General features: G+C 38.9%; 5 protein-coding genes across 6 annotated transcripts; 3 read left to right on the top strand and 2 right to left on the bottom strand.

Annotated features, from left to right (window-relative positions):
- Nucleotides 1–273: 273 nt before the first annotated feature.
- LOC141821732 (trihelix transcription factor ASR3-like) lies at nt 274–2,883 on the top strand. Of its 2 annotated transcripts, XM_074709077.1 has the most exons (3): nt 274–1,103; nt 1,295–1,342; nt 2,286–2,883. In XM_074709077.1, exons 1-3 carry the CDS (start codon nt 413–415, stop codon nt 2,615–2,617), a joined length of 1,071 nt encoding a protein of 356 aa, XP_074565178.1. In that variant the 5' UTR covers nt 274–412; the 3' UTR covers nt 2,618–2,883. The 2 variants fall into 2 exon arrangements, with proteins under 2 accessions (XP_074565178.1, XP_074565179.1); XM_074709078.1 differs by lacking the exon at nt 1,295–1,342.
- Nucleotides 2,884–3,161: 278 nt separating this feature from the next.
- LOC141821971 (CASP-like protein 4B2) lies at nt 3,162–6,351 on the top strand. Its single transcript, XM_074709372.1, has 3 exons — nt 3,162–3,513; nt 3,607–3,742; nt 6,036–6,351. Exons 1-3 carry the CDS (start codon nt 3,200–3,202, stop codon nt 6,225–6,227), a joined length of 642 nt encoding a protein of 213 aa, XP_074565473.1. The 5' UTR covers nt 3,162–3,199; the 3' UTR covers nt 6,228–6,351.
- Nucleotides 6,352–7,545: 1,194 nt separating this feature from the next.
- Nucleotides 7,546–8,466, bottom strand: LOC141821360 (senescence associated gene 20-like). The gene has a single exon (XM_074708784.1). It carries the CDS (start codon nt 8,201–8,203, stop codon nt 7,865–7,867), a length of 339 nt encoding a protein of 112 aa, XP_074564885.1. The 5' UTR covers nt 8,204–8,466; the 3' UTR covers nt 7,546–7,864.
- Nucleotides 8,467–10,572: 2,106 nt separating this feature from the next.
- LOC141821107 (alpha-galactosidase 3) lies at nt 10,573–20,796 on the top strand. The gene is made up of 15 exons (XM_074708478.1): nt 10,573–10,943; nt 11,223–11,281; nt 14,120–14,176; nt 14,264–14,298; nt 15,652–15,755; nt 15,914–15,986; nt 16,114–16,172; nt 16,264–16,329; nt 16,402–16,485; nt 16,566–16,630; nt 16,731–16,813; nt 17,038–17,128; nt 18,622–18,680; nt 19,071–19,211; nt 20,547–20,796. Exons 1-15 carry the CDS (start codon nt 10,762–10,764, stop codon nt 20,652–20,654), a joined length of 1,266 nt encoding a protein of 421 aa, XP_074564579.1. The 5' UTR covers nt 10,573–10,761; the 3' UTR covers nt 20,655–20,796.
- Nucleotides 20,797–24,110: 3,314 nt separating this feature from the next.
- On the bottom strand, nt 24,111–25,431 carry LOC141821947 (transcription factor MYB56-like). The gene is made up of 3 exons (XM_074709336.1): nt 25,053–25,431; nt 24,402–24,872; nt 24,111–24,307 (listed from the first exon to the last, which is right to left on the bottom strand). The coding sequence occupies exons 1-3, from the start codon at nt 25,429–25,431 to the stop codon at nt 24,111–24,113; spliced, it is 1,047 nt and encodes a 348-aa protein (XP_074565437.1).
- Nucleotides 25,432–25,510: the final 79 nt, after the last annotated feature.

Raw genomic sequence — 25,510 nt, 5'->3', positions numbered from 1 at the left:
TTGAATTAGCTAGAGGGTGGTAGTGCCTTATCAACCCCCAAACTAAGAAAGGGATGTGCCCTTGGCTTTCTCACATTCAATGGTTTTCCTCAATCGCCATAGTATCTTTACCACGCCATGTTAACGTCAAGATACGACTTTATAGTGTAGAATTATACGCCCGTGGATTTTTATATTAATTTTTTCCTACTAAAAAGAAGATCGATAAAGATGGATGGAAATAATTATAATTAGGGCCTAATGCAAAGCCTCTCCTCCTTTGTTTTTGTTTTGCACTCATTTCTTTTGTTATTGCTTCTCTCTCTCTCTCTCTCTCTCTCTCAGTTGCCTTTGAGGAGGCTGTGCATGGGGAGCTCCGTTTCAGTTAGATCGCCGTTTAGGATTTACGTGGGATCGGCAAGGAAGCCGTGAAATGGCAAACGCCGTCGAGGCCGGGGGTTCCAACGGCCACTACGGCGGCGGCGGGGCGGGAGGGGGGCGGCTACCGCGGTTGCCTCGGTGGACGAGGCAGGAGATACTGGTGCTCATACAGGGGAAGCGGGTGGTGGAGAGCCGAGGGAGAGTGCGCGGGCGGGGCGGAGCCGGGGTAGGGCGCGGCGGGGAGGAGGGAGCGGTGGCTGCGGCAGTGGTCGCGGCGGGTCCGGTGGAACCCAAGTGGGTGTCGGTGTCGTCCTACTGCGGCCGGCGCGGTGTGAATCGGGGCCCGGTGCAGTGCCGGAAGAGGTGGAGCAACCTCGCCGGCGACTTCAAGAAGATCAAGGAGTGGGAGGCGAAGGGGAAGGAGTCGTTCTGGACGATGAGGAACGACGTCAGGAGGGAGCGGAGGCTGCCGGGGTTCTTTGACCGGGAAGTATACGACATCCTCGACGGGGCAGCCTTGCCGGAACCGGAAACAGAGGCCGCGGAAGAGGACGAGGGCAAGAAAAAGGGCGGCTGTCGGACGTCGTCGGAGGTGGATGAGGAAGAGGCCGTATTTGACAGCAGGCGGACCGCGGCGGCCGATGGGCTGTTCTCCGACTTGGAGGAAGACAAAGAGGCGGAGGAAGAGGAAGAAGAGGAGCCGGCGCCGCCACCGCAACCAGTGGCGGCCGTGCCAATCTCAGGTAACTGGTTGCCGATCCTCTACCTCCCTTCATGGCCGATAAATCATTTGATTAATTTCCACAATTACTTTCCGTTCAAAACTACAATTTTCTCTGTTTAAAATAACAACGTACGATAACATGCGTTTCTAAATCTTTTGTGCATCTCATGCGATTGATGTTTCTTTTCTATGTGTATATTTGCTGAGTAGAAAAAGAGTGGGAATCAGCTGAGCAAGGGAGGTCTGATTCTGGTCAAGGTAATGCCTTGTATATATTTTATATATAGCATCAATCCTCTCGATCGATCGGTTTTTGCAAGTTATGAATCTCTAAAGCTCAATAGATTTGCTCTCTTGTGGCATAAATTCCAGTCTCCTGAATTCACTGTTCAGGGAATTAAGGAATTATTAATTAGTGGATGCCCAGTCCATGATCTTGCTTCTTTGAGATGAATAACTAGATTCTTCTACCTCTTTAAAATGCCATTTAGTGTTGCATGTGTGATTATGTTCCTGAAGTTTTCTGCTTATTGAAATATATGAATCTAGATTGTGGAAGAGCAACTAGTTCAGCTGAAGATGCTACGAATCATTGTACATTCATTGTAATTGGTTATACTCTATCCTAGACTATATGTCACAATCATTGCAATTGGTTTTTCTTGTAGGTTTTTCTTTCAAATCATTTTAGATAACTTTCTAAAATCTTATCATCATCTAAACATTATAGGAGCCTTCTTACCTAATAATATGTTAACCGTCTATTTGAAAGGAGGATACATAAACCCTAATAGTTGCCTTCTCTTCTCACTCTCAAGAATAAGTTCTCTTTATTTATTAATCTCTCGAGCTCTCTCAGTAGTCTTTCTCTCAGCTTCTAATAAGCAACTTTATGAGAATAACTTTTCTAAGTTCCACACGGATGAGTGATATATAGCTATAACCAGAATCAAATGATCGATTGCTGATTACTTCTGCTTGTTACTGTAGCATTCGAGAGGCAGCAGACAAGTCCCGTATGGCTGTCATCACTTGCCTTGGTATTCATAGGCACATAAATGCAAACATAGATTGATTGAAATTTGCTGTTAGAGAACTATAGGGCTCAGTTATTATAAAAAGGACTAAGTAGAATGCTGTCAATTCATTCAATCAATCAACAGTCTAGTTATCTGATACATGATTAATTTGATTTATGTAGCAACGGCAAAAGACAACCAAGAAGATGACGACGACGTCGACGACGAAGAGGACGACGACATCCCTGAGAAGGGCTCCCCTTCGCAGTCGCACCAGGGACAGAAGCGGAGACGGACATCGCCAGAAGCAGCAGCGGAAGACAGCGATCTGCAGCTACAGGGCAGACTGATTGAGGTCCTAGAAAGGAACAGCAGAATGCTGACAGCTCAATTAGAAGCACAAAACCTCAACTGCCAATTGGACAGAGATCTAAGGAAGGACCAAGCTAAGAGCTTGCTTGATGTGCTAGGCAAACTCGCAGATGCTCTAGGCAAAATAGCTGACAAGTTATAGCAAAGCTCAAGAACTTTGTGACATGGCCATTCAAGGTGGATTTACTGGTGTTTTTTACAGAGAAGCATGTGTATTGGCTAGATTTTACAATCACTAGTTCATTTCTGTGGAAGAATGATCGGTCTCAAATAGTGTAATAGCGAGCTCAGAGTTTTGGCAGTCTCAACTGCTGTGAATTGTAGTTGATAGAAGACTGATATTGTTGCATTAGGATTTAGCAGAAATTGCAGATCAACAACGATAGCATGAAATTAAAAAAAGATTTGTTTTTGTTTTATAATTTAACAATATAAGGTAATTGCTGTTCTTCAGAAGCGAATCACTGCGCAGTGGCCATCTGCCTCGCACCGTTCTTTGCCTATTCCCCACCCACTTCTATACTCGCTTTCTGCTCGCTAGGACCCACCGAGTGAACCAGTAGATTTTTGGATTGCCATTCGGGTAGCTCTGTATCCAGAATAATCGTTCGTCATCAATTCCCACTTCGCGGTCCCCACTCTCCACTACGAGCCATGCCTTTGCTTCGTGTTCCCTTCCCACGATGCCGATTCCACAATCGCTGCCACGGCCCCCACGGTCACGATGGACTCCACAGTCGCATTGTCGTCCGACGAGAGCGCCGAAGTACCTAGGTCGATCGTGCCGGTGGTGGCCCCTCCTCCGCCGCCTCCGGTCGTCGAGAAAGGTCCTCCGATCACGCCGGCCGCTGGTGGCGCCGACGAGGGAAGCAAGGTAGTGCGCTCCGTGGTGCGAAGGTGGAAGAGGGAGGACCTCTTGGAGAAGGCCGGGTTAGTGCTCCGCGCGCTGGCGTGGGTCTTCTCGCTCGTCGCCGTCGCCTTGCTGGCCTCCAACAAGCAAGGCGGGTGGATGAACTTCGACCGCTACCAGGAGTTCCGGTGCGCTCGATCTGTTGTTGATGTTCGAGTTGATGCCTTTGGATGTGTTTGGCTTTGGGATTGAAGTGGTGGGGGGAAATTTTTGCCTTGTAGGTACTTGTTGTCGGTCGCGGCGATAGCCATGGTGTACTCGATGGTGCAGTTGCTCAGGCAGGCGCACCGGTTCGCAACCGGCAAGGATTTTGCGCCGTTGACGTACTCCTGGACATTCGATTTCGCCGGAGATCAGGTTGGTTGGAATCTTATTATAGCTTTTGATAGCATCTGGGATTTACCAGCCCTAGATCTTTGTTTCTTTCTTTTTTTCCTTTTTTGCAGCATTCAAGGTTCTGTTGAATACTCATTGCAAATGGCACTTGCAGATGAGCTGGTTGGTTGCCTAAACATTTTATGACAGTCTGCAACTAAGATCAATTACATTGACAAAATAAATACATTTTCTTGACCAAAGAAAAGAAAATAAATTTTAAACGTTCTGTATTGCAATTAAGATATTTGATTTTGATTTTTTTTTAAATTTTTGTTCATCTTACCTAATTTACAAGACATCTGTGGCTCTTGCTACAATCACTAATTGAACATAAAGTTCATTTCTAAGAATTTTTCGTTGTTATTTTAAATCTATTCAATATCTAATGATAAAAAATATGGTAATCTTCTTGACATTGAATTTAGTTAGGATCCATATTAAAAATTTGTTATGTTTTCTATTCTTACGACCTTTTAATTTATGAAATAAATATTTTTATTATATATATTACGATCTTTTGCATTTAACGTCATATTTTGTGTTTCATGTTTTAATACTATCTTAAATGTCTCTCTCATGTAAGGCCGCAGATATTAATCTCGATTAGAGAACGTATTTGCAGCCTTTAAATTGAACTGTGAATGGACTTGCAACTCAGGTAATTTGCAGGCAATCAACAATTTTGACGATCTATTTGCTGTAATTGGTACATCTAATCACCTATTTGTATTCCTATGTATATACTTGGAGGGAAATAAGATCAAGAAGTAGGAGAGAAATGAATTAGTGAAGGAAAATGGTAAGAAAATCCTTATCTAACAATAAAATGACTGACTTACCATCAGATAAGCAAAGTATCTCGTGAGTCTTTCCTCCTTGCATGAGTTGAATGTTACAGCCCTGTTTACTACTGATGGTAGGAAAAAGGAGGTATAGATAGATAGGTGGAGAGGAAGAAAGAATTAAAAAATCTTCCCTCTTGTTTACTTGGAAAGGTTGAAAGATGAAAAAGATTTTTGTAGCTCTTATTTTCTTATCATACCTTTCTGTCTAGTCTTGATATCCAACTTCGTCAGGTTTTCCTCTTCCTCCACCAATATTTTCTGTCTCTTCTTAGTTTCTCTTCTTCTACCCTAATCTCCTTGTGTCTTAATCCAAACAACACTATTATTTAAAGAGGAAGAGAGTGGGATAGTAGGGTGGTTGGGTAAAAGTAGATGAGGAAGAGGATGGGTAAGGAGAAAAAGAAAGGAAAGGAGGTTAGGGTAGAAGAAGAAGAAGGATGTTGAAGAAGTTGAATAAGAGAAATGAGTAAAATGGAGTTATTTTGGAAAACTTCTTTGACAACATTTAAAAATTATTTTCCCACTTTCCTTCCTGAATTTTCCCACTTCCCTCCTGACTTTTCTCTCCAAGTAAATAGGGCTTATAAGTTTTACTATAACCAGATTTTGTTAAGTTGGTTGATCATGTTAATATTAGGGTCAACAACATGGATCTTATTGTTTCCATTTCCAATATGTTGAGGGCTATTATCTTAAGAAAGGCAATATTATCAGCCAATCATCACTCCTGTTCTGGTGTGAATGTCCTGTGTTCCATGAGTGTTCTATCTGAGCAACAAGTATTTCTTATGATCCGAGAATAAAACTTTTCAGTCAATCAACAGCTAACTTGTTTATCCTGCCTAAGAAAAGTTGCAGGAGACTTTACCTATAAAAGATTGTAGGCTCTTATTTGCGTGAAACAGAACACAGTAATTTCCTTCAACATACTCGTTAACTTTTCAAAGCATTTACAGACCATATTTGTTAGATTGCAAACCTAATTTCAGATCCTAAAATACCGACTGCCATTAGAAGATATCAATTGTCTGAGAACCATAATACTTGCATTACTTGATTCCTTCATGTAGTGCAGGTTTTGATCTATTACCATGAAAAATAGTTTAGGCCTTATCATATGTGATGTTGAGCTATATGGTATACAAGGGGCACTCAGCCTCCTGCTGCTACTTTCCTCTGCATGAAATATATGAACACAACTTGAATGAGGTTAACAGATATACGTTATACTGAAGGATGGTGCAAAATTCTTTATAATTAATATTATGGCTGGTGGTGCTTCAAAATGGAGTTTATTGACATGCAATCTTCTTCCCCCTCTGGATTTCGTCATGGCTGACTAAGTGTGATACTCTGATGAATTTGCATAGGTATTTCTAGATGCTTGAACTCCAGTGATGCAAAGCTCTTCTCCTTTTTGTATTTAGGTGGTGGCGTATTTGCTGATCTCTGCTTCATCTGCAGCCATCCCAATTACAGATCGCATGCGACGGGAAGTAGTGAATACCTTCACTGATATATCAGTAGTCGCAATCAGTTTGACTCTCTTGTCATTTGTAGCACTGGGTTCGTGTGCTCTTATTTCTGGCTTCAAAATTGCTAGGCGGAGTTACTTTTAGTTGTGTATCCCTCAACTCCGCTCTGCGCCTCTGTTTTATAAGTTTCCCACTAGATGTGCACTGATACACCTTTTGTTGTACCTTCGTTGACAGTGTAAATGGACATCTGTTTTTTTTTCTTTCACGTTAGCTGTCAAAATTGAAAACGTTGGATTCATTGAGTCATATAAGTTCATACATCGCAATAGATGCACACAGCTTGTTGTCTGTCCTCTGCTTGGACAAGACTATTATATCAGCTAGAGTGTTCTTGGCAATTTCATTAGTTATATCTACCTTATATAGCTACCTATTGAAGTGATAATATCATTGACAAGACTAAAGTAGCAGTAAAAACGAATGCTTTCATTGCCCCTCTTTAGATCATTGCAATATTTGACTCAGAGAATGGCTTGAGAGTGATCTATATAATGTCCTCTTTTCTGAAATTTATTTGCTGGTGAAGGGGTAATGAAACTTTTGGAAGCCCTAAACAATGTTATTTATGGTGTGTTTAGTAGTCATATACTAGACAATTAAGAACAAGTATCTCTTAGTTTGATTCATAGGAGGGAGATGGAGATGAATATTTAGAGATTTATCACACAATTTATCACACAAAATAAATTGTGATAATAGTGGTTAACTACAGGTCTATGTAAGTTGAGCTTTTTCTCAAGTAGTGCTCAAGCTGCACAATTCTGAGGTGCTTTACAAGCTGCAGCAGGCATCTCGTTATGAATCTTTGTCCTTTGTCTGCTTCATCAACAAGTGCTTAAATGTTGCAATAAGTCGGCAGCAACTTTTTCACTTTTTCTTTTTCCTTTTTTTTCGATAAAGTTGCTTTTGAAATTAAAGCACAGACAAAATGGAATGAGAAAAAGTTGCAAGCGGCCAACTGATAAAGTTTGTATTCCAGCAGTGATCCGAATGAAATGACCACTGACGAGAGTGCATAAGGTGGTAAGAAACTCTGGATATCTCATCTGGTGGAAGCATATCCTTTCTCTCTTTTGCCAAAATAAACTCCATCTCTTTCGACTTTTTCTATTCATAAAACATGACGACGATCACGATTATCTTCTCTTGATTTTCAACTCATAAATTGTTCACGGCACTAGAAAGAAAAACACATCGTCCTCCAATCCACGTCCACTTGAGCAGGTGGTAAGAAATCGAACACGTAGTACGCTGACCCAACTAATTATTCAATGCATGCCTTGGTCTATCTGGTAGTAGACACATGCAATGAATGTTGTGACTAGTCCTTTGTTTGATTCGGTCTACAATTATTGTTTTTATTTGTACTCATTTTTTTCATTTAATTTTGAATCGCGTATTGATTTTAAAGCAAGCACACAAGCATATCTTTTATTCAATATATAAGAGGATGATAAACACAGTGGATGAGCATCAACAGGTACTGAAGGAGGAGGGAAGGATGACATGAATCCTTTACGCTTCACCTTCATCTTAATTAATTACCTATTAAAACTAGAATAATTAAAGCAAGCAAACCACAGACTTAACTCTAGGACTCGAATGATAGTGACCTTATCAACCCATCTAGTGATCGATCGATATATTTATTAAGCCTTCACCTTGGTGATTAAGATTAATTTCTGGATTATTAGGCTTAATGATTTGGATTAATATGTTTAAATCGCCAGGACGAGTCCAGGAAAGGACTTGCGGCCGCGGCTCTGCCACACGGGCAGGCAGTGAGTCGGCCTGGGCGAGTCCTTGGGCGAGACCGAGGGCTTGGGCGGCGAGTCAGCGGCGACTCGGGTGACGGTGACGGAGGTGTTGAAGTACTCCCGGACCTGGGTGATTATCCCATCCGGGGAGACGGTCCAGGCGTGGACCCAGGTGGTGGCGGCGCCGGGGCCGGTGCCCTCGGCGACGAAGGTGGAGCCGAAGGCGGCGACTCGTTCGGGGAAGAATCGGAACTCGGCGGCGGTGTCTTCGTCGTCAGCGCCGGTGAGCATGCGCATCATGTGCTGGTGCTCCGGCGGGCCATGGAACCACCACTCGATGTCGGGGGCGAGCAGCTGCTGCACCCGGTCCGCGTCGCGACCGTTCAGGGCCTCATACAGCGAGAGCACTCGCCACTTGTTGCGGTCCTCCACGCTCTCTCCTGCGCTCTGGTTAGCCAGCTCCGGACGAGCCCCCTCGGCTCTCTCGCGACCTCCCTCTCTCCTTCCCTCGCGCTGCCTGCGGAAGCGGTGCTCTCGGTCGGCGAACTCGGTGAGCGACGACTGGAGGAGATCACGAAGGCGTTAGATCGGGTGGCCTTTTATAGACCGGATACGAAGCCTGCCCACTCCCACACGCAAGTGGTTGTTGTTCCTGTCCGCTGTCCTGTCACGTTAAAATGGCGAGCCCAGTTGAAGAACGATGGGATCAGGCGTGGACTGCATTCATATTGAATGCAATGGTGGTCTACAATAAAATAAAATAAAATGAAATGAGAAATGGGAATGCATTAAATTAAATATTGGCAGGCAACGGTGGAATATGTTCTGGGGGGAAGATACATGGGGGAGGTGGGTTGGAAGCCAGGCCATGATATGCATCACATCGTCTCACGATTCATTCGTGAATGCTAGCTGCTTCCTATGAACGCATACGGGTGGGTCCCGCCGCCCAGCCTAGAGGTCGCTGGCACATCCGCGGGCCCACGGCTCCTGCTGGCACAGCTGCCGCACAATCATGCATGATATGATTATTTGTATATAATATTATCTATATTAAGATAATGAATGAATAACTAATCCTTAATCAATACTAGTTGAGTTAAAGAAGGAGAAGTCAAATTAAGAGACCGATAATGGTGGATTTAAGTTGAAAATTGAGGAAGGTTAATTAATTTTCAACTTGGAGTTTACCAAATTTGAGGGGACATCGACCTTTGAGTATCGTACCTTGTTATCTTTCTACCAGCTGCTAATTGCATACAAAACTTAATAATTATCACTTGCGTTGCGTATCTCACTTTTCATATATAACAATAAGAAAGCGTCTCGAGTTTCTAATCACGTGGCTATTGGATCATTAATTCAACGTTGCATTTATTTGTATGTGAAATAATTGAGTTGTCACAGTCGATTAAGATGATTAATTCAATTTCTATTTCAATGATGGACTAAAATAAAACATACCAAAAGGATAAGGTTTAATTTTCTATAAATAAGAAATTATAGTCCCTGTTAATTATTTTCTTCAGTATCTCATCATCGGAGAGAGTATGTAAGAGAACTATAAAGGGAACGACTCCATAAGATAAAATGATATTATAGATTTAGGTTTGTCTTTATGAGTGACTAACAAATTTCATAACCTCTTCGGTCATTCAATTATTTTTTTAATTAACGTTAAACTCTCTTGCCTCTACCTTGGCAAATTTCTAATTATATGACTAAGCTATGGTATCAAAAAGTGAAGACAAAAAGATATGCTGATGGCTTGAGCTGCCGACTTATTGACTAGCTAATCAAACTACAATTTATGCATTTTAAAAATCGTCTTCTAGAAGATTCATCCCTAAAATACAATTCTTCATTCACCATTTACTAATATAATTAATCTTTCTTCATTTATTAACTCTTGAAGCAAAATGATTCGACTCTTCATTTAGCATAACTTCACAATTAATTTGCATCTTAGAATTTTCTATGCAATCGTATCAAAAAGTGTTTTCAAATTTTAAGAAATCATATTTCTTTTAGAAAATCATTTAATTTAGAAAGGAAAGTGCAAGTTGATTTGTAAATTAAGTTTTACAATTAATGATCATCACAATTTCAATAAAAAAAATGTAAGAGAAAAAACGCCTTTAAAACTTTGAAAATATTTCAAAAAGATAGTTAATTATTTGACCTATTAAAGAAAAAATTAAATGCAAAATTCCTTAATAAAAAATTTCGATTGAATCAAAATTTGATCCTTCAGAAAAAATAATCAGCAAACTGGTCAGCAGTTTGACTTTTTGCTTGACTTTTAGACCGGATTCAATTGTGGTCGGTCGTTGAAAAGTCAAAATCTCCATAGCACACTATATAATCCCACTATTCGATCGTATTGGGTCGGATCTCTTATTGGATCCTCATTCGCGTTTCATCAAAAATCTCTTCTGTATTAATTGTGTGGATGAGAACTGGAACAGCTGTCCACAGGTACAATCATGGCCAATTTTGAAATACCAACGAAGATAAGGGAGGTAAATAGAAAAAAAATCAATAAATGAATCAATTAATGTCGAATTGCCTTGTCGGATCAAATAATCCAATTTCGGGTCCTATTTAGCGGGCCCGATTCAACTCCGTGGCCGCACAATCGGGCTCATCATAGTTTGCACGCGATGATTGCCAGTTCTATGCGGTTACTATCTTCTGTTCCGTGCTCCACCCGCATATAATCTCGCCGGCGAGTGTCAGCAGTGGCCGTTCGGCAGCGGTGAGATACGCCCTCACCGAGCGTGGTCGAGTCGACTCAACGCTATCTCTGTTTAGCGATTGCCGTCGCCGGGAGAGGAGATAGGAGAGGAAAAGAATCGATGGCTTCCGTTCGCCTCTTTCGCATCCTCTTCTGCTTCCTTCTCTCCGCTTCAGCAGCGGCGAGATTGGCGCCTTTGATTGAGGAGTTCCGCGGGCCGAGGGCGGTAGTTGACATCTTCGACACCTCCAACTATGGCAAGTTGCAGCTCAACAATGGATTGGCTCGTACCCCTCAAATGGGGTCCGTTTCTGAGATCCCTCTTTTGCACCCTTTTGTTTGGTATTGCATGGACTTTGTGTAACTCGTAGTCCAACATGTTCTTGGTCTGGTCTGAGCCGAGTGCTGGCTTTTCCTTCTGAACGGTTTTTATTTTTAATTATTTTAAATTAATTTTATTGTTTATCTTTTCTACGTTGTTTTGGGGATAGAGGTAGATTTTTTAAATGTTGGTACTTTGTAGTTTGTACAATGATTTGCCTTTCTTTGATTTATATGACGGACTGGAATTTGGTGATGCAGATGGAATAGTTGGAACTTCTTTGCTTGCAATATCAACGAGACGGTGATTAAGGAAACAGGTGCGGTAATTTCTCTCCATGTCCGTTTGTTCTCGCTTGATGGAACAGACATAATGCAGATTATGATATGCATATACAGCAGATGTAGATTCCTGTACTAATGCACATATAGCTATTTTTTCTTATTAAATAAAACGATAATACTGATCACCTATGCACCCACGTACTGTATCTGCATTTTTTTGCATATTTTTTCTGAAAGCAGATTCGTCAGTGTTGCACTGTAGCAACCTTATTTTTGGTAAAGGAATGAACTTTGCTCACTTGATGCCCATAGAATCTAATTAGGATTTCAAAGTTTTGTAATTGGTTTTTTGGTTATTAATTTCAATTAAATTATTGATTTTTTGTTTGTTTTCTTTTACTTGCCTATTTACTTTCTCTATTTCTCACATTTCGTTTCCCTTTAATTTTTTTTTCAATTGATATGAAGCTACTCAGTCTTGTCCCTTAAAAACTGCCTGATTTGGGGATAAATTATCTTATCCAAGTGTTGTGCCTTATCCAAAACATCTCAAATCTGATAGACAAAACCTCAGTCCTGAATTAAATGTATTGGTTAGATTAGTATTCAAATTGATGCAAATATGTGCATATTTTAGTCAACTGGTTCAAGTTGACTGTTACAATTTGTTGATTGATTAATTGAGATAAAGATGGGTGGATTCACATGTAGCATACTGGGCATTCCCTCCACTTAGCTTAAAAGAATAAGCTACTATAGTTTTTATGATATTAATATATAAGTCAATATAATTAGTATATTATTGTTGTTCGAAATTGCATTACATGTCAATCGATATAGGTGAAATGTGTCTTGAGAGAGGTGAACATGTTTCCTCACAGGAACTGAAACCAAAACCAGGTTAGCATGAATAAAATAAGATGCTTCACATTATTGCTCGATTGCAACCATGTATTGTTTGTATTGGTGATATACACATTTATCTCATCTGGTATTAAGCAAAATTAAAATTCCATTTGGTGAGAAGAAAGGGTGGATTAAAGACAGAAGAAAGGGTGGCCATTTTTGTGATAAATGGCCAAAGGTGCAATGGTTTTTGATGCAGTGAGGGAACAAGTTAAATCACTTTGTGGAGATCAGTGGAGGAGGTGATTAGCCATGAAGGTTAGGAATTGATCATCACTCAGAGCAGATCAGGTGCAAGAGTTTGATAACCCCTAATCATATGACTATTAATTAATACATATATAATATACTATATAACCTAGTTCTGATAACTTGGTTTAACATGATTTTGACTCTAGCTCAAACCATTATCAGACTAAAATTGAACCTACATGTCACCTGATTCTTATATGACCCACCAGGGATGTCATTTGGCCAATTAGGTTCAAATTTACCAATTGGTTAAAGTGTCAAAAAATTAAAAAATATATAATTGTTACAAATATAAAAGATATAATGTACTCGAATTGAAGTCACGCACCATGCCTAGTCTATGGTCCTATGCATATTGTTAGGACATAAGGCTTCATATGCTCGAACCTAGTGTGATACATGATAGGATGTACACCTATTGCAAGATTTTGTCTATATAATCATCATCTTCTTGAATAGCATTTTACCCCTAGACCCTTGATATCTGAATTTACATAAAAAGTGTTGACCATTTTTCCAAAACTATTTCCTACTAACTTAGAATTGTTTTTTTTTTTCGAGTAATGTGAACCATATTGACACCTTTTTTTTTCTAATGCTAAATTGGGCCTTAAAAAACAAATTGTTTATCATGGTTTAAATTGTCAAAAGCTAAAAAAGAGTTATCATCCCAATGGTCAAGCACTCAAGTGTAGCTAGTGGTGTTCGTTAAATGTGCATTTTCTTAACTCCTTGTAGTTTTTTTGTTTGATATTCTTATTTGTGTTCAAACGCAAACACAAATGATTGAGTTGAGTCCTGGTGTTTGAGAGGATTCGATTGAGTTTAGTCCTGGTGTTTGAGAGGAGGAATCTAAAGGTAAGAGTGCAAGACAAATGGGGTCTACTGATGAGGAAATGTAATTTTTGATTAGTTAAGGTGTCATTTAAGATATAGCTACAAATTGTGAAGCTTGCTTAAGAGTTAAGCATAGTTGATATTCAGACTTTAGGCCTGCCTTGGTGTAGACTAACTAATGAGGCCTGGAAGGAAGCATGATGAAGTGTGAAACAAGGGCTCACTTACAATGGCTTATGAAATTGAAACTTATGTTGTTGTAATTTTAATCTAACTAATAGAAATCATACTTGTGTCTGAAAATCGTAGATACTGTGCCTAGATAGAGTTTCTTGTAAGAGGAACCTCTTTAGTAACCAAGTTTGGGTGATTTAATTGCATATCTATTGTTTGTACGAATTTGGAAGTTATATGCTTAGTTTTTACCTTTTTGTAGTTTGCAAGGTTTAAAATCTCATTTGGGTCAGTCATTGATATCTAGCTTGATGAAATCACCATAATGTAAGTATGAGATGGTGTCGATAAAAAATTCAAGAGGGGGAGAAAGAGTAAGAAGAGGAATTAGATGGATGAAGAAGAAGAGGCAGGGAATGAGACATAATATTCACATTCGACATCATTCTTTTGGCAAAAATCTGTTTCCTTTCTGTCATAAACTACATGATGTAGTTATCGAGAAGAGATATTTTTTGTTGAGCAAACTCTTTACTTCGACTATATGATATGCGACAGCTGTGAAGCGTGCATTACTATTCTTTATGATTGTGCTCAACTTTCTATTCAGATGAGATGTTTTTCTAGATTTATGGAAACCATTACAGTATTTGATAAACAGTACTACTACTAACTCAGTTTTTTTTTTTGGATTCATTTTCCAGCTGATGCTCTTGTTTCTACTGGACTGGCTGCTTTAGGATACAACTATGTAAATATAGGTGAATCATGAGTTTATGTCTTCCCACCTGAATGTTCAAATTCATTAATCAATTTTCCTTCTCTTGTTTTGTTATATTTTTGAACAGATGATTGCTGGTCCTCTTCATCACGAAATCAGCAGGTTTGTTCTAAAGTGGTATTCCATCTCCAAGCATTGCACAAATACTGGGACTTACCATATGCTTGAACTTAACTGCATAATTGGAGTGGGATCAAAAGAATATGATGAGTTGATAGATTTGCATACTGGTTGAATTTTGCTTCTGCTAAGGGATCAACTCTGATTAGTATTTTCATACATGAATTAGTATGTCTTAAGACTGAGTTAGACACACAGAAGTTCTAGCTGCATCTTTTCAGAATGTTAAAGTTGATAATTTGGAAAAGTGAATTATTTTTGTATTATATCTTTGAGAATTGAGAACATATGGTTCAATTCTTTTAAGCATTCTCCGATCCAATTTATCATTATTTAGATTGGTTTTCTATATTTTTAACTAGGAATAGTATGTGGTAGTCCTGTTGACTCCAGACAATCCAGTGGCATAGTTGTGTTCATAACCAGAGTCGTAAGTCAGGATCAGATTACATTTAGAATAGTTAGGCTCAGAGTCTGCTTTTGTAGCCAACTCTCAAAAGTCAGGAGTCTTGTATGTTAAAGAGTCACCTTTCTCAATTTTGTATTTAACAAAATTGAATACACCTCTATCTTTTGTCTGCTAACGAGGAACCTCCTGTTATTGTTTACACATGTAAAGTAGTATGTAGTATACTTCCTGATTCGGTGCTGGGCAAGATTCACTCATATGATGCAATGAATTCAAAGACAATCCAATTCTGTTCAGTCCTGATAGTAGGTTCTCTAAAACTGCTCTTTGTTTGAAAATTTCTCTCTTAGCAGGCGTCATTTCCTTTGATTTATTTTCTTATACAGATTCTAACATTACTTCTTAAAATTTCAGTAAATAGGCAGTGTAGCAATATTGATGCAACATGTTATGCTATTTTGACAGTAAACATTACTAGCCTTGATAATGTTTTTTCCTCATCACATCTGTATGAGGTACTGAATCCCCAACACATCAATTTCTATTGACATTCTATGTGGAAGAAACTCTTGTATGGTAAAATCCAAAAATGAGAAGAATACCTCCAATTTCTTGAAACACATGAAAATAGAAGACTTAAGCATGATATTCCATCTTATTTATGTTTAGCCTTAAATGATCAGGGATAACAATTGTATTGGATAGTGCTGAGCTTGCTAGCAAAATGACATGACATTTCTTCTTGCAAATTGATTCACAATTGTATTTTGAATATCCATGGTACTTTTTCTTTAAATAAATGTTAATGAGATTTAATCTAATATTTTGTGTCTTCCCATGGCATAGGTTAATTGTTACAATAAGATTTAGCTTGTTTTTGCTAGCTTATTGTGCTTATTCTCTTTCATATTATGTTGAATTTCCAGGGAAACCTTGTTCCTGATCCTAAGACATTTTCTTCTGGAGTAAAAGCATTAGCAGATTATGTACATAAAAAAGGCCTCAAGCTTGGTATTTACTCTGATGCTGGGTAGGAGATGTTGCTATGTCCTTATCAGGAAAATGGAGTTGCACAACATTAAAAAAATACATGGATAACATTGTAATTGATAGGCTCTATAGTATGATAACCAAGAAAACACTCTTTATTACTAGAGAGCTTATCTCTTTGATAAAATTAAATTTCAGGGTGTTTACATGTCAAGTTCGACCTGGATCCTTATACCATGAAAGCGATGATGCAAAAACTTTTGCATCATGGGTTAGTTATTATTTATTGGATTTTAGTGTTTGTTATAATTTAGTTTCTTAGAGCTGGTAGTTCAGCCTATTCACCCATCTATTAGCTGTTAATATTTGCTGATTCTGTTGTTTACTTGATTCTTTAGGGAGTTGATTATTTGAAGTATGACAATTGTTACAATTTGGGAATAAAACCTAAGAAACGGTACTTGTTTTCTCATTCATAAGTGTAATGTGTTAATGAACTAGATATGCATTTTTGTATACTTATATCTTTGAATTATTTTTCATTTCAGTTACCCCCCAATGCGAGATGCACTGAATTCCACTGGGCATGCAATTTTCTATTCTCTGTGTGAATGGTAAACTTCTTACCTTGATTTGTGACATTTGTACCTAAACCTACTTAACTATTCATTGATCTTTTTTTCTAGGGGTGTTGATGATCCAGCCTTATGGGCTGGGAAAGTTGGTAACAGTTGGCGAACAACAGATGACATCTTTGATTCATGGGAAAGGTGAGTCTATATATCCCCATTTCATTACAAGGAATTAAAAGTTTCATTTTGTTAACTAATGAATTTATACTTATTTCAAGCATGACCACCATTGCTGATATAAATGACAAGTGGGCATCTTATGCGGGCCCTGGTGGATGGAATGGTATATGTCCCTACACATTTTGCTATGTTATGCAATCAATGTTTTCAACTGATTGAATCACCATGAACTTTCATGGCTCCCCAATTTGCTCTAAGGACAGATCCTGATATGTTGGAGGTTGGTAACGGTGGCATGACCTACGCAGAGTATCGATCTCACTTTAGCATCTGGGCTCTGATGAAGGTATATTCTCTTCCTGACAACTATAGGAACAACAATTAATGTATTAGCATTTCCAAGAATCTTAAATGCTCCACTGCTATATAAACATCTAGAATATGTACATTTCTGTAATTGCGCTTCAGTTAAGTAGCATGCTGACTTGGCCATTGATTGTCACAGGCAGAACTGTATTGCTCTTATACTTTGATTCACTTGACATTCCTGATAGGTATCAATATTTGCAGGCTCCTCTTCTGATAGGTTGTGACGTGAGAAACATGACTGCTGAAACATTTGAAATTTTAAGCAACAAAGAAGTCATTGCTGTCAACCAAGGTAATGTTGTTATACCATCAATGCACTAATACTTCATTAGGACATTAGGATAATTCTCATCCGCATCAAAAACATTATTAAAACATCCATTGATATAATATCTAAGATGTTTTTATGATATCTCAAATGTTACAAATTTGAAAATATGTCAAGTTCAGTTTCTATACAACTATTAAAAAATCTAGTAAAGAAATAAAAATAACGAGCATATCTTAATGTACTCGAAGTTTTCTGAAACAGCTTCCTAGATTGCTCATTAGAATCTTGAAAAAAAAAATTTGAAGTAATAGGTAGGGTTTTTTCTAAATGAAGACCAAATGGTTATTAAAAAAATTACATATACCAAAGCAAATTAGATAAATAAGGATATCTATAAAGTACAACCAAAATAGTGTCATAAACATAGTCATCAATCATAACAAAAGCATAGAACAGTAAAAAAGGCATAGAGCATATACCCGAAACATTAGTGATGAATGGAGGAACTTCCACACTCCTTTGGAGTCGTGTATTGACCACGAATACAATATTATCCTCACAAGGACAGTGAACCTCATTGTTGCCATGTCTAATGAGTCAAATCCTAAAAATGATCGCCACCTAACACAAAACTATCAATACAAGCAAATGAGTTTCTCAAGGCAAACGAGTGTTTGAGTATACAAGGATTATAACACAAATATAAACCAAACTAAAATAATCATCATGGTGAATGAAATAACAAAATTATGTTAAGTCACTAGTTAATTGAATAGATCTTAATTCGAGTGTTCTCAGCTTCATATTCCCATACTGTCATCATTTTTGTTCCTATTTGAGTAGCCAAATTTAAATGAAAAATTGTAGGTTTGATAATCTAGAATTATAGTTTTAGTCTAGTTAGAAACCCTGATTTTATTAAACCAGTAACTTTGTTTTAAATTAATTATAAATTTTGGTTTGATTAAACCAGTAATCTTTATATTAATAAAAACCTAAATAAGAAGGGGGGAGTCTTGGCGCAATGGTGAAGTTGCTACTGTGAGACTTAGAGGTCATGAGTTCAAGTCTCGGAAACAATCTCTTGCAACACAGAGTAAGACTGCGCACCAGACTGCCCTTTTTTAATTATCATTGAATAAAAATCTAATACTTAATTATTATTAAAAATAAAATAAGCCCAGAAAAAGACAAAAATAAATATGTAACAAAATGTGCTCCCTAGTTTTTTATGTACTCTTCTACTCATATTTCCCCTTCTATGTTTTTAGTTGTTTTATCATAAATCATTGATGAGTATTAGATATTATGATTTCCTCTGAACAGGGAGGTAAATTGTATGGTACCTTTGAACTAAATAGAAATATATTTAAATACTTAGAACCATTACCATCATAGCTGAAAAAAAATAGTTGGAATCATCTAACCATCACTAGAAAAGAGACATTAATTGAACCCATCATATACTAGTTAGTTCTTAACTATCAGATGGTTTCCATTGTTTTTTGCTGCAGATCCTCTTGGTATTCAAGGAAGGAAAATTTATTCTCAAGGAAATGATGGTTGTAGTGAGGTTCTCTAGCTTGCACTCTTTTTATCTCTCTTTGAGCTTTGAAATGTTTGCCCTAATTCTAAAAAATTCTTCCATTCTTATCCATATGGATTCTCATTGAGGTTTAGTAGTCAACATGATCAAATTAACTAGGATGTATCCTTCAAATTTTTTCTGTACTTCAAGAGCCTTTCTGCAATTTTGGTTGTGGCACTTAAATAGGTGTTAGTTGTTGTTGCCATTCTACATATGTTTATGATTCAACCTAATTTGGATCCACATTTGTTCAAATTTATTACAGCTACTTGCAATAGATCAATGTAATAGAACCATGCTTTAATCATCATGTTGGAGATCAAGGGTTCTTGGTATTTTATCCCATATTTACGTAACTATGTTTGCCTCATCCAGGTGTGGGCTGGTCCACTTTCTGAAAGTCGCTTAGTTGTGGCTTTATGGAATCGTTGTTCTGAAGTTGTCACAATCACGGTCAGATGGGAAATACTTGGACTTGACGATGCAGCCAGCTTTTCACTAAGAGATATTTGGAAGGTATGTGCAGCTATATTCTTGTTACTTGCAACACACAATTTTATGGATATTTTAGGCCACATTGTTTTGCATGGTTTATCAGTGGATATCTCTGAGTCCATCTTTTTAGTAGAGAAAATAAACTGTTCTCTATATTCAGAATATTAAATGTTTTCTATAGATAGCTACTTCAATCTGTTTAGTGATAAAGTGATCTGGAACTTAGCATTCACAATGTCTTAGTGTTAGAAGGTCACATTTAGCACCAAGGAATGTTATCATTGCTTTGCGGTCCATCTGAAATCTGCAGTTATGTATTAACCACTGTTAGTCATTAAGCAGCTGTTCTTCTGTAACATTCAATGTGTATTACATGGCTCATGTTCTGTTTTTCTGCATGGAGAATAATCTACACAGGGATACTTTTGTATTGTCTATTATGTTCAGTGAGCTTTCCCGATAGAACTAATAATGGTGTACTTAGTTCACAGAATAAAATTGATAAACAATAGCATAGTTATTCCTAGGGAATAGAATAAGTATAGTTAAGGAATAAGCTTTTCTTGCCCTCACTTAGAGTAGCAGTGTACATAGAAGAGAGGGAAAGAGAGAGAGAGAGAGAGAGAGAGAGAGGGAACTAGTGGTGGGTTGGGGTGGTGTCATGTGCATGTGGTGAGGGAGAGATCAAGCGACAATGTCACATGAAGAGGAAGAAGGGAGGATCAAGAACAGAGGGGTGAGAATAAGTAAAGAGAAAGAGATGAGATATAAATAACTTCTAGCCTCCCAATAATTCCACTAATTCAACCAAACACAGGAGAACCGAACTATTCCAAATACAAACTTGGTTAAGCTCTAAACTTAACAAACAAAATGAGTTCACATCGTGTTCAGTTTGAACTCACATAACTTTAATCATCATGTGTATTTAATGAGCTCCATCTGGCCCTATTTCAACTCTCGACTTAAAACTCAAAATAATGATTCGGTTCACCTTAATTTGTTGTCTAAAAATTTTAAAAACTAATTTAAAACATGAAAATTTTAAATAGGTTCAAATTCAGTATTTAACAGAAATAAAATTGCAATACTTTGAATAGAGAAGAGTTATATTTACAAAAAATTTACTTTCCAACATGGCGACGTCAAAAAATAAAAAGATTACCAGAGCGTTCCCTTTTTTCACCTTTTTTTGCCCTTATGTTTCTTGTTTTCCTTTTCTTTTCTTCACGATTTAAATTTCTTGCTCATGTAAATTCTTTCCTTTCTACAGCATGAGATTCTTTAATCAGTTCTATTTCTTGTTTTTGTTTAACGATTTGAATCTCCAGTTATCTTATCCATGTCTTTCTGCAGCATGACACCCTGCAAGCCAATGTTGCTGGAAATTTCTCTGCAGAGGTGGACACTCATGACTGCAAATTATACGTACTCTCGCCAATACCCACCCGTTTTGTCGATTGATCAAATTTGGTTATTTCTATTCTCTAGTATCCATGCGTTAACCACTCCTTGTACAAATCGGTTGACGCACTGAACTTGAGGTGTTGTTGGATTCTTGAATAAAATCTCAGTGAGTAAAAAATCCAACCTTGTATTATTATTATTATTCATACCCTCTCTTTGATCCCCAACTAACTACATTGATCAGTGCGGTTACATTGATCTTACTTACTTTGTACTCATTTACTTTCTGGCTCAGATTCAAACCCAACAAGAAGAGATTAGTGGAATGAATTTGGATGTCTAATGCTTCCGTTCATAACTGTGAAAAAGTAGGTCGATTTCGTCCTGCCCTTCTAGAGATGATGTAGCTCGAAGATCTCCTTGATGTCAGCTTTAGGCAGTGCAAAGGAGTGAGGTGCAGAAGGAGCACTTGGCACTCGTACAATATCTTTGAATCTGTAGTGGATGAACTCATTGCCCTCCTTTAACTCATGATAGAGTAAAAAAGCAAACCTTGGTAGCTCGAGCATGTAGGTCGCATCAGTCATCACCATATTTTCCAACTGGAGCAGCCACTGCTGGGTCTCCGACCGCCGGCACTGTAAAATGCTCCGGCGATGTAATGCCTCCTGTGTCGACTCTAGGAGGTGTCACCTCCCATTGACTCCTACCATTGACAAGCTTTGTGCCTTCATATGACAAGCTGTTTTTTCTCTGTCATTGTCAACTATGAGGTCCCAACCTCTATTGACTTTACTTTCATTGTGTAATATAAAATTAATTCTTTCCCTGTTTTGTTGGGTTGATAAACCATTCAGTGTAGTTAAATGAATATCCTTAATTAATTTATTTATTTCTTTTTTTAAGGATCATATAAAATAAGATTTGGATTATGTCCTATCGTATCAAATTGAAGCATCATGCCTGTCAAATTACGTACCATTTTCATCTGAATCTGTCACTGATTGGAATCTTGGGATTCTAACAATTATGTACAAAACTACAACATAAGCAAGCAGTAAATTTGAACTACTACTGGTTCGAACTACACCATTAACTAATTCTATCCATATGTTTACCTCTCTATTCTTTTATCCTCTGAGTAAATAGTCCCTTATGAGAAGAAAACAAAAACAAAAAAGGACCTTTGCTTGGGGCTTGCTTGCCATGACATGCCATGCCAACTGTGTAAGCTTCTCACGTGCCAAAGTCAGTGACCTTTTGTTCTTTCTCCCCTCCTTGGTTATGCAATTGACATCAGATCGACCTCAAAAGGATCACCAAATCTCTGCACTATAAATATTTGGCCTCAGTTATGAATCCCATGGATTCTGCTTCTGGTTTGGCAGTCTCATCTGTCACCTGCTGCTCCCCATAAATGGTGTCTCTTCAGTTTAGTTTGATGGCACTTTCAAACCTCTCATCAACCCTCCCTCCCTCCTCACAGACTCCTCTCACACACGTCTCCATCATGCCTGCCCACTCATTGTCACAAAAGGAAAAGATTCACCCTTTTAATTCTACTTCTTTCTTTCTTTCCTCCTGCTCCTCCTCCTCCTCCTTCTCCTACTGTTCCCACGTGTTTGAGCTTAATCTCATCTATAATTTGCTCGTTCTGATAATTAAGGTGATGGACAAAGATAACCCACTTTACTGCTAGAACAACTGTAGCTGACCGAGTACTAGTACTAAACTTGAATTGTACATGGGATTTAAAGTCGATTCCTCAGGCAAAACAGTGGCCTCCCTCCCAGTCGATGCAAAGCAAATGTACCCCCTCTCATCCCATGAGAAGACACTTGAGTGTGCATTTGAATTGAATGGATCTGAATACTGGGAAATTACCAGAGGAAGCAAGTTACCGAAGAGTGAAAACAACGTTCGTTCATGTGACATTGGCTTCTTTGCTACCCTGAACATGAAGCATCTTTTCACCTCACTGTCAAACACGGGAACCACCACTGTGATCGCCAGTCTTTTTTTTTTCTTCCTTTCCTCCCCTTCCACCACTTCACTGCTGTTTTCCTCACACATTCAGAGAGTTAACTGTTCACCACATGATTGCAGGTCTGCCTATGTCTCAGCTTTGAGTACACCAAATGGTCCTCAGAGTTGGAAAAGAAGACAACAGAAAAGGTCTTCGCTTGCCTGACCAATGACCAGGCATTTTTCCATGCCATTTATGGCGGGTGAAATGGCGACCCCACGCCCTAGCATTCTGGGCCAGCGGAGCTACGAGCCCTGTGAGTGTTCCTGTTCCTGTTGCTGCGAAAGGGGGGCCGTTACCACTGAAGGATGGCAAAGGCTGTGGTTGCAGGGCAGGCAGTAGGTGGAGTTGTGTCAAACAAGTTACTGTTATTGCCTTGGCCACATCTCACTGCGACACTCAGTCTTCCACTCGGGATTCATCATCCAACACTCTTTTAACCATTGGAAACTAGAGTTCTGTTTCAGAATGCTCAGGTGTATTTGATGCCATTGATGTCTCTCCCTTTCCTTTTTATTTTGTAGAATAAAAGTTTATCCAGGTGTAAGTTTTTGTTCTGTCAGGAAAATAAATGTCTGATTAATTCGTAGATGTATATTAATCTAGTTTTTCTTTTGTTGATTTACAATCTAGTTTTTCATTGTAATTTGAGCCATAAAATGTCTATATTGTTAAATCATGATTTATATAGATTTGACCTCTGATGGAGAATTCACAAAGTACTCCATCAAATACTTTAGTTCCTTTGTTAAATCGCGGTTGGACGATCTTCTTCCACTTTCCCTGTACAATTGGGAAAACAACCTAACTATGTAACTGTATTTGATTGAAAATGTGATGTAACCTACAAGATCTCAGTAGGAAGTTTTCTATTATTATTATTATTTTCGCTTGCCAGAAAAAAAATGCACAGTGAAAACGCTACAATACAAAAGAACAAAAGAAAAATACTTGTCAAATCTCTGAAATGCATTGGATGGTGATTCAAGCCATTAATAAGATTCATGCTCTTCTTCCTTTTCCTCCCTTTGTTCTTCAGGTTCTTCCACAATGATGTGCCTCAATTGACATTATGTCTACCTTCCAACAAGTCTCGCATGCAGTGAAAAGGAACTGAAGTGGACTTAACCATAAGAAAGACAAATCTGACAGCATTTTGAAAGCTAAGCATGCATTCACAGAGCCTCACATTTCTTGATCACGTCTCCAGGAAGACAAGAAGACAACAGAACAGAGACGAATTCAAGTAAAGCAGCAAATAGTAGAGAGCAATCGAGCTAAGTCTGCATGTGCCTTGGCTTATATATGAACGTAGAAGCTTACTAGGAATGAAGGGGAAAGTTCATACATTAATTAAAGATCCAAGAAGCAGCAACCAACGTAGGTTCGCTGCTGCTACAAAATTTCCCTTCTCTTTCACACTCGAAATGTGTATCTTTTACACCTCACTTTTGCTTTGCTCTGCTCTGCTTTGGTCCCCTTCTCTCCTATGTTGCACCAACACCAAGGAAATCAATGAAGGGTATCCTGATCTTCTCTCTTCCACGATCTGCTTCCCCTTGAGTCCAAGCGTTGCTCCTTTGGTACGCCACTGTGCCAGCTGCAGAAGCCTCAGCGGTGGAGTAATTAGGATGGTCGATCGCAGGTTCCATCTCCATGGGGGCGACTCCAGAGACATTCAATCCTGCATGTGCAATAAACAAAGGAGGCCTCATAGGCATAGCATAGATAGCACCACGGCAGCAATCGAAGCAACTAAACAAGAACGTGTCCCATACCACTGAAGATATCACAGGGAGGGAAGGGTTGGGTTTGGAGAGGACTACAGAAGGTAGGAAAAGTTCTGGTGAAGGAATTGAGGGAGAGGTCAGTGCAGGTGGAGGCGGACTCGTTTCTGATGCTGGTGATGGTGGAGTCGCCACTGCAAGCATTGATGGGCATGTTCAGCTCCATTCTTGTGGAAATCAGGGGGGTCTGAGGTGGAAGTGGGGGAGAGTCTAAGGAAGAAATGGTGGTGGGCTTCCTCCTCCTATAGGCAGATTGCTCTCTGTGCTTCCTCGCCATGATCACATGCCAATGATTCTTCACTGCATTATCTGTCCTCCCGGGGAAGAGCCTGGCAATCAGTGCCCATTTGTTGCCATAAAGCCTGTGAGCAGCCAAAAGTCTATCTTCTTCCTCCTCAGTGAAGGCGCTTCTGTTGATCCTTGGGTCCAACTGGTTGAACCACCTCAGCCTGCAGCTCTTCCCTGTCACAGCTCACAAAGCAATGCAGAGGAGAATCATCAAAGCCAGAACACATAAACAATATGCGGCACAAAAAAAGGAACATCATTTTCTCCTGGCGATGCATAAAAAAAAATGGGCAACTAGTACAAAAGTTCTTCCATGCTTGCTTTTTTCTTTCATTCGACATGAATGATTGTTACCTGATCTTCCTTCCAGCTTCTCAGCAATCAGATTCCAATTCTGAGGACCATACTGAGAGACAAGCTCCTTGAGCTTGGCATCCTCAGCTGGTCTCCAGTGACCCCTGACACAGAGCTTCTGCTGTTGAACGCTCTCAAGATTGAAACTATCGTCGCCAGCTTGATCAGCTTCCTCGCCTTGGTTGCTGCTCTTCTCACCCTCATGGTACTCCTTCCCCCCTGCAAAACACTGCAATCCCCAAGCTTGTTCACCACTGCTAACCAACCCCTTCTCCCTAGAACTAGAAGGAGAAGAAGAAGATCCAACGAATGATGGCAGTAGTGGTCCTCCAGCAAACAGCCCAATGTCACCAGCGGGTTTCATCTCATCTGAAGCCATTTCACATCTTCAAAAAGGAAGGAACAAACAAACAAACAAAGAAAAGAAAAGAAAAGAATTTAATGAAGCACTGTTATTG

This window comes from Curcuma longa, chromosome 2, assembly GCF_044706935.1.
Source record: "Curcuma longa cultivar G26 ecotype Majalengka, Jawa Barat chromosome 2, ITB_CL_G26_1.1, whole genome shotgun sequence".
Classification (NCBI taxonomy): Eukaryota; Viridiplantae; Streptophyta; class Magnoliopsida; order Zingiberales; family Zingiberaceae; genus Curcuma; species Curcuma longa.
Note: the sequence above shows the minus strand (reverse complement) of the source record. Positions and strands in the feature narration are given on the sequence as shown.

Coding starts and splice junctions, on each gene's coding strand:
- LOC141821360 (XM_074708784.1), bottom strand. CDS start 8,203: ATGATGCGCATGCTCACCGGCGCTGACGACGAAGACACCGCCGCCGAG.
- LOC141821971 (XM_074709372.1), top strand. CDS start 3,200: ATGGACTCCACAGTCGCATTGTCGTCCGACGAGAGCGCCGAAGTACCT. Junction 3,514..3,606: donor GACCGCTACCAGGAGTTCCG/GTGCGCTCGATC, acceptor TTTGCCTTGTAG/GTACTTGTTGTCGGTCGCGG. Junction 3,743..6,035: donor TCGATTTCGCCGGAGATCAG/GTTGGTTGGAAT, acceptor TTTTGTATTTAG/GTGGTGGCGTATTTGCTGAT.
- LOC141821732 (XM_074709077.1), top strand. CDS start 413: ATGGCAAACGCCGTCGAGGCCGGGGGTTCCAACGGCCACTACGGCGGC. Junction 1,104..1,294: donor GGCGGCCGTGCCAATCTCAG/GTAACTGGTTGC, acceptor TTTGCTGAGTAG/AAAAAGAGTGGGAATCAGCT. Junction 1,343..2,285: donor GAGGTCTGATTCTGGTCAAG/GTAATGCCTTGT, acceptor TGATTTATGTAG/CAACGGCAAAAGACAACCAA.
- LOC141821947 (XM_074709336.1), bottom strand. CDS start 25,431: ATGGCTTCAGATGAGATGAAACCCGCTGGTGACATTGGGCTGTTTGCT. Junction 24,873..25,052: donor GAAGCTGGAAGGAAGATCAG/GTAACAATCATT, acceptor GAGCTGTGACAG/GGAAGAGCTGCAGGCTGAGG. Junction 24,308..24,401: donor TCCCTGTGATATCTTCAGTG/GTATGGGACACG, acceptor TTGCACATGCAG/GATTGAATGTCTCTGGAGTC.
- LOC141821107 (XM_074708478.1), top strand. CDS start 10,762: ATGGCTTCCGTTCGCCTCTTTCGCATCCTCTTCTGCTTCCTTCTCTCC. Junction 16,486..16,565: donor ATCTTTGATTCATGGGAAAG/GTGAGTCTATAT, acceptor ACTTATTTCAAG/CATGACCACCATTGCTGATA. Junction 16,814..17,037: donor GCATCTGGGCTCTGATGAAG/GTATATTCTCTT, acceptor CAATATTTGCAG/GCTCCTCTTCTGATAGGTTG.